General features: G+C 38.2%; 1 protein-coding gene across 3 annotated transcripts in view; it reads right to left on the reverse strand.

The window, feature by feature from the left end:
* Positions 1 to 3,741: 3,741 nt before the first annotated feature.
* Positions 3,742 to 18,629, reverse strand: part of nbeal2 (neurobeachin-like 2) — a 48,556-nt gene continuing 33,668 nt past the window's right edge. For all 3 annotated transcript variants that reach the window (XM_053494239.1, XM_053494237.1, XM_053494236.1), the window contains 17 exons: positions 18,166 to 18,261; positions 17,928 to 18,052; positions 16,954 to 17,094; positions 15,595 to 15,725; positions 14,880 to 14,989; positions 14,526 to 14,643; positions 13,198 to 13,295; positions 12,619 to 12,732; positions 12,437 to 12,523; positions 12,085 to 12,194; positions 10,088 to 10,260; positions 9,654 to 9,748; positions 8,639 to 8,755; positions 8,365 to 8,526; positions 8,126 to 8,274; positions 7,722 to 7,857; positions 3,742 to 6,054 (listed from right to left, as the gene is read on the reverse strand). In XM_053494239.1, the coding sequence (XP_053350214.1) occupies positions 5,947 to 6,054; positions 7,722 to 7,857; positions 8,126 to 8,274; positions 8,365 to 8,526; positions 8,639 to 8,755; positions 9,654 to 9,748; positions 10,088 to 10,260; positions 12,085 to 12,194; positions 12,437 to 12,523; positions 12,619 to 12,732; positions 13,198 to 13,295; positions 14,526 to 14,643; positions 14,880 to 14,989; positions 15,595 to 15,725; positions 16,954 to 17,094; positions 17,928 to 18,052; positions 18,166 to 18,261 (2,070 nt within the window). In that variant the 3' untranslated portion in view covers positions 3,742 to 5,946. The remainder of the gene's footprint in view (positions 6,055 to 7,721; positions 7,858 to 8,125; positions 8,275 to 8,364; positions 8,527 to 8,638; positions 8,756 to 9,653; positions 9,749 to 10,087; positions 10,261 to 12,084; positions 12,195 to 12,436; positions 12,524 to 12,618; positions 12,733 to 13,197; positions 13,296 to 14,525; positions 14,644 to 14,879; positions 14,990 to 15,594; positions 15,726 to 16,953; positions 17,095 to 17,927; positions 18,053 to 18,165; positions 18,262 to 18,629) is intronic.

Genomic DNA, 18,629 nt, shown 5'->3' on the forward strand with positions numbered 1-18,629 from the left:
TATATATATTTTTTATTTGGTTTTCTCACTTGAAAAAGTTATTTCTTCATATATATATGCCATTTTGTTCACACATGCTTATTTAAGACATTATTTTCACACTAATTTCTTTCAAAATGCTTATGTTTACCTGTAAAATGTGTGACCTTTCCATAAATGAGGCTGTGGTGAATCTGGAGCTGAACCTAAGAAACCCTGGATATGAGGTGGGACTACATCCTAGATTGGATGTCAGTCTTTCACAGCGTTTATGACTATTAAAGTCAAAGTCATCATATTCATTATAGTGTAAAAACCTGTCCACACCTGCATGCTCTTCTTTTCTTGAGATGGATAGTCCAGACTTTTTTTTTTTTTTTAATCAGAGGGACTGAAGGTCTTCTAGATAAACAAGTGATCAGTGGCAGCAGTCGTAAAGCCACAGGGATGCACCGCATGAGGTCTGGATACTTCAGAGGACAACAAATGGAGACAGCCCCCAAAATACAATGAGAGGAGAGCTTCAAAGAGACACAGAAGACAAGTATGCAACTACTGAGGAAAAGAGAAGAGTATAAAACAGATATGTGTCTCAGCATCCGCTGAGAGTCAGACTCAGTTAAGTAAAGCACAGCTGATGCTTTACAAGCGCTCTATATCAGGCCGCACAGTATGAACCTTAAGACAAGTCTGATTTGTGTGGATTTACACACACATAAGAAAAATGCCTTTCTAACTAAATTTTTTTATTTTACATTCGTGTTTATAAGTATTCCTTTCATTGTATCAGCATTAAAATATTTTAATAAATACAATTTTAGAAATAAGGTTTTTTGACACAACTGTGTGTAATTGATGTTTGTGTTATATACGTATTTATGCCCACATTGTAAGAAGAAAATAGAGATTTGCCTACATTTATGATTATTTCATAAAATGTAAACATTAACAGTTTTTTTTAAATGTATTAAGCAATTACCCATTTAACCACCTATGATTCAATCTTTTTATTGATTTTTTCCCCTTTATGCTCTGTTTAATATTAAATTTAATATTACATTTAAAATAGCTGGATATGTGTGAACATCATTGCTTTTTGTGGATTGATTTTTGTGTCATGAGGCTGTCCTTTTAATTTTTTTATTTTGTTATTGTTGATCTTCACCATAAGATATGTTTCTCATTATCAGCAAATCATAATACATTTGCATTGATTCATTTGAATGAAGGTGATCAGATAGCAGCACTTCCCAGAGCCTGTTTTCATCAGGGCCAAATCAACAACCAGACTACACTGCCCTATTGTCAGGGTAACGGTCTGCTTTTTCAGTTAAAACCCAGCCGTCGATGTGTATTTGGTTTGTCAAAGTTGTCTTGCTGTTTGCCCAGTGTCATCTATGCTGACTGAAAATAAGCAGGACAAACCTTATCTTGAGGTGACTGGTTAGGGGGAAAAAACATGAAAACTATAATGGCTTGGAGTTAATAATGGAGTAATATAATAGAAGTAATACTATGAAGTCATGACTGTTTTAATTGATTGTAAATTGAGAAAATGTCTCCATGGGTGTACAGAAAGTACATTTCTACAATTCATCAGGATATGTAAAAATTAAACCAGCCTCCTGGATTTACTGTAACATTGATATAAGTGCAAATGATTTAGTAAAAGACGAAGTTTATGTGAAAAAAAAAACAATATTTCTCGTTTACATTCCGCTGATGTAGGCTGTACATTGACATTGTACTATATCTTATTTAATTTATTTAGATTTCAATTTCTTAATTCCAAACCATTTCCTTTACAATACCGTCAGTGATTGCAGCATTACGGCATTTACATTGCAAGTCCAAACCCATAATCAGATACACAGGGATTGTCATACTGGGGTAAGAAGATAGTGACCACTAAGAAGAAAGCTGCAATAAAAAACAGAGGCAGTTCATCCTGTAGATCTCCAGAGGCTAACAACTAGGTGGTCAGCAGTGAATCTGGGAGGGGTGGAGAGGATTTGCGGTTGTTCACAAGTGCTTGTGGTTCTAACAGTAAGCACTCAGACAACAAGTAATTGTCAGGGGCTTTCCATTTCTCTTCCTCCTTCCCCCTGCCTCAGGACTGGGAAGGAGATACCTGCTTTTATGGAGAGCGAGGTGTCGAGCCCTCCTCCCATTGTCAGCCTGGCAGATCAGAGACGGAATAGTGACCATAATAGTGGTGTCCCCACTACACCCCCCCCCCCCTTGTTCCTCTCTCATTCTGTCTCTCTCTGAGCGTGCTCTGGCTTGGTCTCCCTCCAACCCCCCCGGCTCTATTGTCCCCCTTGGGGTGTTTATGAGTTGAACTACAGGATGTTCGGCCTACAAGCGCATCAAAGGATTCCTCTGCCAGATAAACGTAGGGTAACTGTGACCTTTTCAACCCTGATTGGGTTGACACGTCAGGACAGGAGGAGGGAGGCACGGAGTGGTATGTTTCCAAAGAGAGAGAGAGAGAGAGAGAGAGCTGTTTTGAGACGAGATGTTGGGCCTTGAGTTAGAGGAAGTTTAAAATCAACCATTAAAGAGAAATCGTTCAAGCATGGCCCTGACTCTAAACGAGGTTGTACATTATTGTTTGCATGTTCAATATAGTTACAGGTAACATTTTAGGTCATGAGGTTGAATAGTAAATATTTGCAGACATACAGTGGTTATTTGTAATTATTAGTGTTTTAATTTTTTTAAGATTCTAAATTATAAATGCTACCTGCTTCTAAATTTAAAATACTTGCCAGTTATCATCATCTACAGTAACTGCTTTCTTTTAGTAAGGAATGTACTGACTTAGAGGTCCATCCTAAAGAAATTCTATACCGATCGTAGAGCATTTTAAACAATCTTGCATTAAAAAAAAAAATTCACTTAAATAAACTTGTTTACATCAAATCTGCTTGACATTTTGGCAATGTGTTATACAAAGATGTTCAAGTCAAAACGGGACTTTTTTTTCGCCGCAGAATAAGTTTATTTTTCAATATAATCCCCTGCTACACTAATGCACTTATCTGTGCATGGATAACATCAAGATAGAAAGTTTTCTCAGAATGCCTGCTTCTAAAATACTGGCCTCCCAAGAATTCCTTTAATGGCCCAAACATGTGGAAATGGCTTAGAGCAAAGTCAGGACTGTACTAGGGATGTGGCGATAACTCCCAGCTTAGTTCCTGTATTATGCAAATCGTGTTTGTGAATGACGGTGAAAAGTCATTCATTGATTTTCAAGGATCGGGCGTTGTTCCACTTGCTGAGTGTTTATCTGAATGACTACAGTGGGATCTAAACCACCTCGGCTGGGATCATCATTCACAGATGTACAGCCTTCTTCAGATGTTTAACTGCAGCTAGGAGTCTCATCACTGTACTGTGCTTGTGTATAGATCAATCAGTTTTACTTGTTTATTCAGAAGACATTTTATCACAAGTGCTGCTTTGACTTGAACGCCCCTCATATTAAGAGTCTCTTTGTACTTAACTACCCTGTATATTAGAGTTGGGAGTAGTCATTAATTGACATTAAAGACTTTAATCGACAACTAAAGCAAATTCTTTTACAAATCATTAATTAGGTTTTTAATTTACAGAAACAGTGCATATTAATCTAAAACACAGAACAATATAAAATAAAAATCTTACAAGCTGCTTACATAGACTTATTAAGTATCATAAAGTGTTGATGTACTGCATTTCGTGAACTAAAAATGAATAAACGACAGAAGCTCACAATTCTAAAGTGGAAAGTTGTATTTCTTTTTGGTTACATTCTGTGGAGAAAGAATTCATCTTCCAGACTAATAAACAATGCCCTTGGACCTGGTGCCTTAGTCTGGTACACAAATTGCATGTTTATAAACATCATCACATAAAATCAAAACAAAAGTGCTGCACAACTTTAAACCTGTCAATAGAAGGCTTGCACTTCATCCCACCCTGGGGAAATTAGGATACTGAATATTATAGGAGCAGAATAAACCATAAACCCAAACCTTATCCCCAGGTATTATTCCTTCTTTTACTACATATCATTGTCTAAAACGAGATCTTTAGTTCAAGTTCAATACAAAATGAGGCAACAGGACAATTAAGGAAACATTATGTATTTTATCTCAATACACACCCACTTATATACATACCAAAAAAAAAAAAGAACAAATTCAAAGAGACAGACTGTAATGTGTCCCTGGACTACGGTTCGGAAGATCCCAGGTTCAAACCCCACAACCACCAAGTTGCCGCTGTTTCTGGATAAGAGCGTCTGCCAAATGCCTAAATGTAAATGTAAATGTGTGTGGTGGTTAATAAACACCAGCCAGCTACAAGACTGATCTCAGCAATATGAATTGGTGTAAAGACAAATCTCCCAACAGCGTGCGTGCCAGAGCCCACCGCAGGGCATCTCCTCACATCACTTATTCCCAACGTGTTTATGCGGAGTGCAGGGCATGAATAGAAGACAGGCAGTGGTGCAAACATGAAAAGACTCATTCACTCTGCACAGCAGTGTTGACTTGAAAGACAAACTAGAGGACATTGCTTCAGCGTGATGAGCAAATTGTAGTACGCTGGAATAGGAAAAGTGTATGCATGTGTGCTGAGGTGTGTACAATCAAACAAAACAGCATTCGTGAGCGTTTAAAAGGCACCAAATATCGATCATGTGACGTGAACAGCAGTAGAAAAAGTGAGCTGGGAAAGCTGGGTGGTAAAGAGTCTACATGGCTGGGGCGTGGAGGAGAGGGGCGGGGGGGTTTGATATTGCAGCTTGAGCCCAGCATGGCTGCATTCCCATGTGTTCCACAGACACCCAACACTCTTCAAAGGATTCAGTGTTTCACCAAAAAAAAAAAAAAGAAAAAAGAAAAACATACCAGTGCAGGCGACTCGAAATGGCTGGCATTCTGCCTAACGCCAAGACTTGTGTAAAAGTCCATATGACCAGTGTAAAAGCCATTTCATGTATTGCTAAGGCTCATACGGTTTGAATGATTTTAGGTGTCGAGGCACTTTAAGAGAAATCAGTGCAGGAACAAAGAGAAGAGAAAAGACAGAAGGAGGGCTGACTCATAAGAATTAAAGAAAGTATACATTCAGAAAGGCACTTTCATATGACAGGAAATAGAAAAAAAAACTGGAACCAGTGCACAAGACCTCTATTTAAAAAAAAAAAAAAAACACACACACAAGCAACCATCATGAGTGAAACATAAAAATGTGATTACAAATATAGAATTGTGTAACAGTGTCGTACAATATAAACACTAGACAGAATTTTTAAGGCACACGTTTTTAAAAACTCCAGAGTGCATTAAGAGCATAACATCAAGCAAAAGTAAAAGGACTAAACATAATCTGTGCATTGATTATTGCTTTAAGCAACAGTGTGTAAGCACAGGATATTCACACGCACTCGTTCAAAAACATAAATGAATGCTCTTTCTTCCTCTCTCTCGGTCTCTCCCACACTGACAAGTGGTGTTGATAACATATCAGCTTGCAGGAATGTCCGAATTAAAGTTTTGCACAGTCGCAGGAGCGATTGTCACAGATGATACACTCCGGTCATGTCCAGCAGTTTGAGTGCGTGCGTGTGTGTGTCCTCAGCTTTGTGCCCAGAGTAAAAAGCGTCTGTTATTCCAGAATCTCCAGCTCTGAGATTGACTCGACTCTCACATCCCAGTTCATGTGATTCTAAGTCTCTCTCTGACTTTCAATCTTTGGAATGACTTGCTAAAAAAAAAAATGCAAGACAATAAAATAGAAATGTTTCTTTGTTTTCTAAAGTGCAGCTATGGACAACTCTGCTTTATTCCAAAAAACCAGAGCAGCAGCCCCAAGTATGTAGACCTGTGCTGAGGGTCAGCATCTTAGGGATGTGGGTGTGTGTGTGTGACAAAAAGCCTATTGAAGGCTGGTCTGAAGGGGACATGATGCTCATTTCCCAGCATTCTCAGTAGGGTTGTACTCAGTCTCTCCTGCAGACACCTGAGAGATTCTGCGTGTATATCCGAAGATCCGCCGAGATAAATGACTTGAACGCACCTGAATGAACACACACGCAGAGAACATGTTGCTTTATGATTCTGAAAATAAGAAATATACATATGCATGTAGATACAAAAACACTTGGTTAAGGAAACTGTACTGTTAGATCTCTCTGTGTGGCGATCTGGAAAAAAATCTACTACTCTATAAAGTTTTGAAGATTACAAGCTTTCGCAAACTAAAATGTTGTAAAATGGTGCATACTGACCAGATTTAATCAAAGTGGCAACTTTTGCTTTGTGACATGGTGCATAATTATGTTGGAAATACACTATATGAACAAAAGTATTTGGCCAAATCTGTTAATTATTGAATTTATGTATTTCAATAATCGCCAGTGAAGGACAATCTTAATGCCCTAGCATACCATCTTGGATGATGCTATGCTTTAAACTTTGTGGCAACAATTTGGAAAAACCCCTTTTCTATTCCAAAATGACCAGTGCACAAAGCAAGGACTATAAAGACATGAGTTTGGTGTGACTGGCCCGCACAGAGCCCTAACCTCAACCCTATCAAGCCGCTTTGGGATGAACTAGAACGGAGATTGCAAGCCAGGCCTTCTCAATGAACATCAGTGCCTGACCTTATAAATGCTCTACAGAATGAGATTGGGCATGAATTCCCACAGAAACTCTCAAAAATCTTGTATGTATGTGTATGTATTTGGATTAAATGTCATTGCAGGTTTGGCCAAATACTTTCGTCCATATAGTGTATTAGAAGTTATAATGTAAATTGTTGGAAGTCAATGTTCCCTACACCATTACAGCACCTCCACCAGCTTGGACTGTTAACACAAGGTAGGTTGGGTCCATGGATTTATGCTGTTGGTGCCAAAATCTGACCCTACCATCTATGTGCCTTGGCAGAAATGGACATTTATCAGCCCAGGCTACATTTTCCCAATCTTCACCAGCTCATTTTGGTGAGCCTGTGCAACCTCAGCTTTCTGCTCCTCACTGAGAGATGTGGAACCCAACATGGCTTTCTCTTGTTGTAGCAGCCTTAAGGTTCAACATGTTGCGCATACTGTGATTCTCTTCTACTCACTAGTATTGTACAGAGTGGTTCTCTGAAGCACTTCCTGTCAGCTTGAAGCAATCTGGCTGTGTTCTATGTTAACCTCCTTCATCAACAAGGAGATTCCGTTGACAGAACTTTACTCACTGGATGTTTTATCTTTATTGCACCATTCTGGGTAAGCGCTACAGACGGTTTCACACTTTGTGTAAAAAATCCCAGGAGATCAGCAGTTATAAATGTACTCAAACCAGGCCTTCTGGCACCAGCGATCATGCCACGGGAAATATCACAAAGATAATATTTGTTTCTCATTTTGAGGTTGATGTGAACAATACTGAAAGCTAATGGTTGACAACTGAGTGAGGATACAATCAAGAAGGAGGTTTAAATCCCTATTGCTGAGATTTGAACTCACAACATTCTGCTCAGTGTCTCATGACACATTCATGACATTACTGAGTCAGTACTTGCTTTGATTGGTGCATCATTAGTGAAATCAAGGGAAAATCTCCATGGTGACGCAACACCATTGGTGACGCAACACCATTGGTGACCAAGTCTAATTATTAAAGTGGTATAAAGGCACCACTCTAAAGTTATAATAAAAGTATAAATAAATTTTAAAAACACCCAGTTACCTCCTCTGGTTTCCCCGCTCCCACAACGATGAGTTTGCCATCCTCTAATCCCACCAGAATGTGACTGCTCTCCTTGGTGACTGATACACTGCAAATAGGGAGCTTCAGTGCCAAGGGTTTAGCAGCCTGCTCCATGCTGCAACACACACACACACATACACACACAAAATAGTCAATAAGAATATATTCAGTTGAATTTAAATATTTCAATTGAATATTCAATATACGAGTCTTATATTTTTCGTGTTTTGCAGAAACATGTGAAGTCCATAGTTCTCACTCAAGTTATTGCTGATAAAACAGTCAGTCATTAAAAGGTGTGTTAATTTTAAAAAAGAAAGGCAAATAGAAGCAATAATGGTCACAGATTTCTGGATGATACTGTAGGGACAGAGACTCATTACCTAAACAGGTCTTTAATGTGCAGGTTGCCCTGTAGTGTGCCCAGTATGAGGTAGTCAGAAACCAAACAGAGTGCTGACACTGGTTCCTCCAGCACCGCAGACGCCATCAGCGTGCCGTTCACAGAGTACACATACAGTCCGCACTTCTCCTAGAAGACAATGTGCACAAATCAATAAATATACAAACTGCATACAAATAAAAAATAAAGCAGGACGGAAAACTAAATGAGATGACTTGCCTTCCCTGCAGCACAGCCCTCCAGGATGGTCTGTACCACCATGTGGCCCTCCATTCCCACCTGCAGCTGGTTAACCCGGACCGAAATGCAGCTCTCATAGGGAGGATGCAGCGTGCGTAGATACTGACCTCGTCGGATGCTGTGCACGATCACGGTCCCGTCCTAAGAGAGACATAGAAAGTGAAAACACTCAATGTTTTGTGGCAACAAGGGTAACAAAATACTGACTACTTTGTTGGTAACAAAATACTGACTAGCTTTAAGGATGACTAACCTTTGATCCTGAAACAGCCATGTCCAGCTCAGTGCTGATGGCGACACAGGTGACCTCTGCATCATGACCACACAGCACCTGCACTGGTCGTGGAGACAGACCACAGGAGAAACCACCCTACATAAGCGAGAGAGAGACAGAAGGAGATATAAAAGGACAGTTATGAAAAATAAATGCTTGTTTTCTAAGGTTCCTTAAGTTCATAAGCTTATTATTTCATAACTGCATGTAAACTGCCTCGTCCAAAAAAGATGCCAAAACCATCAACTTTATAAAAGAAATGTGGTAAAAATTGGGACGCTTAATCACTTGGTGAAGTTGTGTTGCAAAAAAATTTTGAGATCACGAATCACAGATCTGTTTAACATGTAAAGTGAGAGCATTTCCACATGCACACAATGTGACAAAAACTGACAGGATTGGGACTAAACAGCTGTGTAGTCATAACAAAATCACTACAAAACATATATATTCATTTGATGGAAGTGGCTTAGCCATTGCTTGGTGGGTTTCCTCCAGGTACTCCGGTTTCCTCCCACAGTCCAAAGACATGTAGATTAGGCTTATTGGCGTTCCCAAATTCCTGGTACTATATGTATTTGTGTGAGTATATGTGTGTGTGTGCCCCGCAATAGATTGACACCCTGTCCAGGGTGTACCCTGCCTCATGCCCTAAATCTCCTGGTATAGTTTATATACCCGTGACCCTGTATACAGGATAAAGCGGCATAAACAAAGATCTATTTGCTGGTAACAGCTCATTTACAGGAACACTAGTTTTCTAACATGGGGAAGACTTCAGGTCAAAGTTTCCGCTTGTTTTTTTTTGTCACATGACAAGTTTCATTTTTGCTTTATTGACTTCCGGAGAGGAAACAGTAGATGCTGGTTGGTAATGCTTGTTTACAGATTTTCCACAGCATTAAACGTGACTATAAATAACTACAAAACTGACATGATGTTCACTACTATATGAAATCCTCATAAAGTATGAGATTATTAAATGTGTTCGGACCTGCTGGAGAACCTGCCACACCATGCAGGTGGTGTCACGAGAGCCTGAGATGAGGTAGATACCGCACAGGTCCAAAGCCAGACACGTCACCACGTCTAAAACACACAGTGTCAGAACAAAACGTAATAATCACTTGAGATTAAGAAACCTATTAGTGTATTATTATTAAATTCTAAGCAAGACCAGTTAAACAATGTCCTGGCCTGTTAACAATTAATTATATTCAGGATTAATTGTATTTATATATGCCTAAATTCGGATTCAGAATAAGAAATATTTTTAAGGTCTTGTGGTTTAACAGCCAAACATTCATGTCCATTTAGTGAGACATTCTCTTTGCCACCATTCATCTATAATTCAGCTAAATTAATATTTCAAGGGACATTTATCACTGATTGTATATCTAAATGTCAGGTTGGGTTATCATGTCTTACCTACGTGACGGCAGATTCTGCCCACTAGTTTGGCCTTGGTCAGTGTGGTGACACGTAGGCTGCAGTCCCAGTGTCCCCCGCTGAACAGCAGGCGGGCGTCACTAGACACCACCAGCACCTGGGCCCCAATGTCCACCCCTGGGGAGAACGGACCACTCAGGAACCGGTGTGTTCTAAAGGTCACACACATAAATTGTTAAACATTACTGAAACAAATCCAGAAATATTGGCACCCAGCAAGACAATAAGCAGTGGCAAAATAAGAAAAACGAAAACTTTTTAGCATTTTATATTCCTCTGTTAAAAACCTCACTGAAACCCTGTGGCATACATAATAACGGAAGTTCATATGCATAAAAATAAGAATATAAAGAAAATTGAAATATTCTGCCTATTGAAGAGGCCCAAGATCACTCTGCATAAAGCCCTCATATTTTCGTATTTTGCTTCCCAAGAGCCAGACTTCTATTTCTTCTATTGTATGTTTTAATTTAGTCTTGAGAAATAGTTCTTCAGGCCTCCTTAACCACTTTATCGCCTCTCATTTTGTATGTTTTTGGCCCTCATTTTTGGTCCAGTCCCTGTACCTGACCCATTTCACTGGAATGCTTTTTTGTTGGTTAAGCCACACAGTGTGCTATAAATAAATCAATCATAAAATCATCTAACTTGATTTTATGACTTTAGACATAAATCAGTGAGAAACAGATACAGATGATGACAGATGATCAGGCTGGTGATAAGTATACCGATGATGCTGAATGCTGAGTGCTTGGAACAGACGAGGGGAGAAATGAGGTTGCTCCTGAGGTTGTTACATAAACAATCCACTTTATAAAATAACCCTGTGGGCACTTTGCTGCCTGTCACAGTAAAATATGTGTTCTTCAATTTAAACTGCATGATTTAATTTAATTTAATATGAAGATATGAAGACGATTGGTGCACAAAACTGAATTAACTTAAATTTGGTACTGTAGATACGCAATAAGTCCAAAAATATGTGTACACTTAACCTTGTGAAACTGTTGCCACGAAGTCTGGAGCAAACAACTATAAAGTAATTTATTTGTTTACTGTAACATCAAGAACTTCCCTTAACCAGAAATAAGCATTCCAAACATGTCTCAGCATAGCAATGTCCTGTCCACAAAGCTACTTTAGGTCCATAGAAACATGGTTTGACAAGTCATCAAGTGACCTGACTTCACTAATGTTCCTATGGTTTAATGAGCTCAAATCCCGGAAGCCATTCTCCAAACTAAGCCTTTTAAGAAGAGTAGATGTTATAGCAGGTCTGTAATGGGATGTACAACAAGAACATACGAATCTAATGATTAGACATCCACATACTTTTGGACATACTGTATAATGTATAATGTCTATGCTGTTTTTAAAAAATATATATTTCTTATTAGTGACTAGCATTAGTACCCGTCGTCGGGAAAAGAGTTTGTAGAAATATTGAAAAGGTTAAAACTAAAAATAAGCTGATCAGCTTTAATGTAATCAGTGATATTATCACTTCAGCCAAATACACTCCCTCATTGGTAATCGGAGAGTGAATCACAAATGAGAAATCAAAAAAGTAGATCGGAAAAAGATGAAGTTTTGTCTTAAAACGACTCCAGAGTGTCAAAATTCACTTATACCACTTGAGCGCTGTTATTTCAGCAGTGTAAATATTACGTAATGGTGCAGGTGTTTATTTACATTGAACAGGTAGAATATTGGTAAATTATTTTAACGTGAATTATTAAATCCTGCATATAACTGCTAATAACATTACTTTTACTCAACATTTTGTTTTCACTTATGGTCCAGGTAAATTAAATTCTATCCAGCCAGTTTTTCTGTTATGAAACATAAAGATATAATTTAAAGAGCGAGTTCTGACCAATGTACATACCAAACCTCTCTTTTATTTATATAGATTACTGGAGCATGTCAAATTTGCTTCTGTGTGTGTGTGTGTGTGTGTGTGTGTGCACGCTTACTTTGGATTGCTCATTGTAGGATCCTTAGTAAAGGTAAAATAATTGGCGATGTTCTTGTCATAGGGCAGCCAGCTGTGTGTTCCTATCTGTCCTTTAGCACTCACAGTCACCTGGTTCAACAAAGACATAAGACAGACTTTCAGAATGGAAACACCACTTATGTATATATATATATATATATTGGGATATGATTGAAGGATCTAAATCAGTTAGTTAAGAAAAAAAAAGGTCAAACCTATTTTGCGTCATTTCTAGATAATTATATTATATGATTGCATTTAACTGTCGTTAAGGTCCAGGCCTGGATCTGTGTATGTGTGCTCGTAAGTGTAACAAGATTCTCATGTCTCACCAGGACATCAGACCCAGGGATAATGAAGGAGCGGGTCTGATTTCTTGGCACCATCGCCTGCACTAGTGGCACACCATCGTGCACCGCCTGCAGACACACAGTAACAGACAAACACACATTTTTATTTATATAATGAGAGAAGCCCAGTGTTTGAAGTGTCTCCACTATAAGTGAGGCCTGACCTCGACGAATGGTCTCAGTTTGTCCAGGTGCTCGAAGATGTTGAGAGGCAGTGTGTCGAAACGTGCCTGACGTCTGGACGTGTTCTCTGCTGACATACGGGGAGGATGGGGCTCCTGAAGAACAACCATAGTTAACAGAGATAAGTTAGAAAAAAAACTCGATTCAGTTACGAATGATGACTATTTTGTGTGGCCATTTTTATAACGCTACAATGACTCCAAAATCCATTTTTAAAATATTATTTAATGTACGTATATATGTTTGCCTTTGAGGTGTAAAATATGTTGTAGTTCTGCTATGAGTCTACAGGTGGCAGACTCTAAAAAAAAATCTAACATTGGCAGGTAGCATAGCATTGTGTATGGTAGGAGCAAATTATTTGGCAAGTTTGTTTAGAATTGTAACAAAACATTTCTAAACAGTTAAGTAACATACTCTAGACTACTGTATTAAAACTTGCAATAGAAATAGGGTATTATATTTCATGCACACAGACGACAGAAGTCAAATAGAACATTTCTATGCAAGTTTCATGAACTAATGCTGATGCGGTGCTTGATATGTTTTTAAGGTTCTACCTTGAGAAGCTGACATGGTGTTTGCCCAAAGTTGCTGATGATGCCCTCCAGAGCCTTGCGTTCAGTCTCGTTGGCTATGGCGTCCAGATCCACAGCACCTGAAAAGCCATAACACACCATCCTTCACTGTATTTTTGTTTTAAATTCCTTATATGGTGGTTCTATACTTGTTAGTTCTATACAAACTAGCTACTCGGGCAGCTAGTTTGTCAGATTTGCTTTGTGTTGTTTTTTGTGAAAGTTGTTTATTATTCCTGTTGAATGAGCACGTGAAGATCCATCCTATCCCAAACCAACATTCACTGTAACATGCATATTTTTGTCTTTTTTTTTATGTCATCTTTAAAAAGCTCCTACGGTTTTATGATGATGTTTCAGAATCATAAGTCAGCCATATACACACAAACGACAAAAAAAACAAAACAAAATGGTGTCTATTCCCAAGTCTGGTATATGAAACAGATCCAACTGATGAAATACAGTAAAAAAAAAAATGCATAAAATCTACATAAACTCAAACAAATAAAATGCTCAAGCTCATTCAACCTCTGACTGTGGCTACAACTTTTTAAGTTTCTTGAAAAAATAAGTCAAAGTTAAAAAAACGTTTATACCAAAATGCTTCTGAATTCTTGAATCTGATTGGTCAAAATGGTAAAATTTTGTTTGGGTTTAGGTAATTTTAGTAATATAGTATAACAGTAATTTGAATAAAATTTTTACTACTGCAGTCATTCTGATATGTTACCATGATCATACCTAAATCATGCTGCTGTTTTACAGAGAAAATATAAACTTTTTTTGTAAGGATTTTTCTTTCAGGGTTATCAAAGGAGCCTCCAGTGTCAGCACTTTGTAACAGTTTTCACCACAGAAAGGGGAGGACCTTGTCCTTTGCAGTTCCTTATTACCATGACATGTACAGGGTCACAGGAGGCCTGAAAACTTGGGGCACAGGACCGGGTACACCCTGCATTAGGTCTCAATACATCACAGAGTTCACAAGCATGCACTCACACCCTATGGGAAATGTGCAAATGTCAGTTAGCGTACACTGCATACCCTTGGACTGCAGGACGCAACCAGAGCACCTGGAGGAAACCCAGCAAGCATGGGGAAAACACGACCCTGGACGCAGTTCTAAACACTACGCCACCGTGCTGCTCTAAGTAGTTCATCCTTTCACTAATTAGACTGCTTATACCAAACAGCTGTGATAAGACTTTCATCTTCATATTTAAATACTGAAAAAAGATTATGATGAAAAAAAATGTGAGTGAACACTGGTGAGTGATGCAAACTGCAGCTAGGGAGCCTGAGTGTCTTACCTTCATACGTGCAGTAGTAGAACACATTGAGCGCCTCCACAGCAGCGGGCCCACGCTGTTTATAGCCAAATATCAGATCAATCCACTCATGCAGGTGGGCAGACACATGCTCACTCTCCTGCAAACACAACCACAATGCAAGATGTGTGAGTGCGTGCATATGTGTGCGTGCATGTGTGTGTGTGTGTGTGTAAATATACAGACAAGGTACACATGTGTGAATGCTACTTAAGTGCCAGACATTGTGGTTTCTGTTTGTATTTGTGTGATCTCATGCTGATGTGCTTGATTGTGTGTGTGTATGTGTATATATGTGTGTGTGTGTATATATACAAGTCAGCATGTGCAAATTACCAGCGCCTGGCGATGTTTTCTGATGAAATCTTCTCTGGAAGAGGCCCAGCGCGGCAGTACAACATCATTGACATGGTCCTGATTTACTTGAAGACAGCCCAAATTAAAAGCTGTAGGATGGAATAGAGAATATAAGTTAAAAATGTATATTACAGTACAATGGAGATGTTTTTTCTGACAAAGCTTACAGTGGTTTATAGCGAGGAAAGACAAAATTCTCGTTTTTTAGTACAATGAAAGTACTGACACCTTGTGTTGCTTTTCTTTGCCATCAAAATTAAACTAATTGTCTCGACTTAATAGGAACCCAAAGTAAACCAATACTGACCAAAAAAAAAAAAAAAAACATTATGGCATTGGACAGAAGTCAAATCCAGTGATAATAAATGCAAACTTTAAATAGAATGATAAGTAGATATGAGCAAGAGTTGCACGATATACAGTACAGTGCAAAGGTTTTGACCTTTCATTCATGGGTCACAGTGTGGCTTAACAAGCATAAAAGCCAAAGTCTCATCAAAAATGTCCTTCAGGAAGCCTGGAGAACTATTCCTCAAGTATACATTCAAATACAAGAAAGTCTGGCTCTTTGGAAGGAAAATATGAATGATGATGGCTCAAGACTTTTACACAGTACTGTAAGTCAGAAGAAACCAATTGTCCAGAGGAACGTTTATTATAGATTAAAGAGATATCTGATATTGCTGATATTTACTATTCATGTTCTGCAGGAATTCTGGGAAGTAGAAGAACTCAGGGATGAGCTCTTTCACATCAGCGGGGCTCTCCATCCGAGCCTGCCATGCTGCTGCTACTGAGTGGAACTGTCTGTCTGCACAGTCAAACCTGCAAATACACCACAAACACACGCAGACACAGAACTAAATGCATCAGAAGGTTTTTCATCCATTCATAGGCATACCTAGCCACAAATACAGCTTAGTATGAACATTAAATCGACATTAAATTTATTGTAAACAATGTGATTAAAGATATACTGTGACAAACATTATCATGCTAATGAAAAATGAACTGTTAGTTTTTATTAGCTCTTTCAACACATCATGAAACAAATCCAAGTCTAGGCAATGCACTAGGAGAAAGCAACCTGCTCATGTGCAATACTGCCATCTAGTGGCCATACCATATTAATAGTAAAGCTCCTCGGCTTTAAAGCAAGAATTTTATGTTTTAAAAAAGCAGTGAACAGTGAACATGTTTTCTTATCTTTCATTATATCATGTAATGAAGCATAAAAACTGTAGCAAACTTACAGCTGTGATTACAGCTGGTTGCAGCAACCAGAAAATTAATTAAGCAATTTTTGACAAAAACCTTTTTTTTTTTAAAAAAAAAAAGAAAAAAAAAAGAAAAAAAAAGTAGTCACAGGATCGCAGTTTAGGTAACTTAAATGAACATTTTTAAGTATTGAGATTATATTAATCCTAGTCCTAGATTTTATTACTTCTATTCTTTCAAATAATTCTGATTTATATTTTATAGATATTGTACTCTTTTTCTTAGGTCTGGTATCATTTAAAGAGCGAAAATTCCAGAGATGATCTGATACCCAGGTTTAGTATCAGGTCAATACTGGCAAAAAAAAAAAAAAAAAAAAAGTGCATTGGATATTGGAAGAAAAAATAGCAAATAAGATCCAATCACGTGATTTGTAAATACAAATTTTTTCGTGGTCTTGATTTTATTATGTGAGGGTTGTTCAAGTCAAACCGGGACATGTGACATTTACAGAAGACTTTAAGCACAGTACTGTAATTACTGTATATTTAAGTTTAACTAGATAGAAAAGCTGCTTTTCTTAAGGTGTGGTTTTAACATCCTTGCATTTTTCCATAACATTTAGAGAAATTATAATCATTTAAAGCTTTGCCGTTTCAAAGCAAAGTAAAGATTGGATGGGTAACAGTTTGACTGATACTCGGGGTTTCAGTATCAGGCAAGAAGAAACTGTGATGCCATTCGAATGCATACAGCAATGTACTGTATACGGTCATCCATGATTTATATCTCTGTTAGGTGTTAGGTGTGCCGTCAGTGTGATGTGCGTCCCTACTTGCCGCTCTGCAGCTGAATGTGCAGACTGGTGAAAGGCTCCATGCGGATCATGTAGTGCATGACGCCTGCTGCGTTGGAGTAGTGTGTGCCGTAGTGAAACTTATCAACGGTTCCTGCGGGGTCTTCAAAGCTCTCATACCTGCACACACACATAGACACACACTTTACATGCAGTTAAACTAACTCCCAGCAGCAATCACAATGTGCAGACTTACATTCTTTTATAAGTGCATACCTTTTCGTGATAGGTTCACTGCTATTACCGAATATGTCATTAGTTATAAAATAACATGCCTTTGGGTAAATTACTGAATAATGAGCTAAGACTTATCAGTTTAATCCATGTTAAACAAATCGGTCTGCGTTATACAGAATTAGATTTTTTTTTTTCTGTGCTCAAGTGGATCAAATATCAGCAAAACTTGAGTGGCTTGCTAAATAAGCTGTGGTGACCAAAAGTATTTAGACAAACGTGAAAATCAATATTTTAATGACAGTCTTAAGTTGTTTGTATAATGACAAACAAGATAATATAGTATAATAATGATAATTAGTAATTTTATGGAATGAACAATAATTAATTTTTATACTGCATCTGGACCTGCTGGATCCGGCTAGGCATGAAGTCAAAATGACGCCTGGAGTACTCTGGTGTCACTCAGTCTATGCCGGCTAAATTGCTTTCTAAACATCATGTACACCAGATGGTTTCTTAACTGCAGCTGCTTTCTTTATCATCGTTCAACTGTTTTCTATTGGGTTTAGGTCTGGAGATGACACAGGCTGTGGCTCCAAAAGCTGAATACCATTCTCACATACCCAGTTTTTTACTAGTTTATCAGTTAATTTAACAAGATAGACTTAAAATAAATACTGAAATTATCTTTTTCGGACAAAGAGAACTATAATACATGGCATTTGTTGTCTTAATACTTTTGACCACCACTGTACAATAACAATAAGCTAGCTCACTTCTCTCGGACATCTTGGGCATGGCGAGGGTTCACCACTCCGATGGGCTTAGACAGATCTCTGAATACAGCCGGATCTTCTAAGTCTAGTACACTAGATGTGTAGTCACACAGCACCCAAGGGAACTAAAACATACACACACACAGTGGTTCTGCATGAAGTAAAGCAAATTCAATGAAACCCATGTTAAAGGTTAAAAAAACATTTGAAAGGGAGTTTTGATGAAACAGAGTTTTACCACAGGGTACTGCGACAGATCGTTGTAGGTGCGACCGGCAATAGTGTTGAGCTGCATGAGATACTCAAAGTTTGAGATCTCTCTGCACACCCATTTCTGCAGGACACAAACACAATAGACAGCTGTATAAAAGCACAATAACAAAAAGTTTGCCTTCTTTGCTTTAAAAAAAAACATCTGCACAAAGAATACACATTACATTTTAAAAACATAAATATTTTACCATCATATTAATGGAATTCAGAATATTACACCGATCAGGCAAAAAAACATCAGAACCTGCAAATAGGTAAAAGCCTTCCATGGATAATTACTGCCCTGTTTAATACAGTATGGTTCAGCTGCAACTACTTATTTAACCCTAACTGATGCAGTGAGTGGCTTTTCAATTCTTAAACAACCATTTCAGAAGTCATATCCTGTGGTCCTGGCAAAGATCGTACTCCGTTTCAAAAAGGCCAAAT

This window comes from Clarias gariepinus, chromosome 4 (genome assembly GCF_024256425.1).
Source record: "Clarias gariepinus isolate MV-2021 ecotype Netherlands chromosome 4, CGAR_prim_01v2, whole genome shotgun sequence".
NCBI classification, from domain to species: domain Eukaryota; kingdom Metazoa; phylum Chordata; class Actinopteri; order Siluriformes; family Clariidae; genus Clarias; species Clarias gariepinus.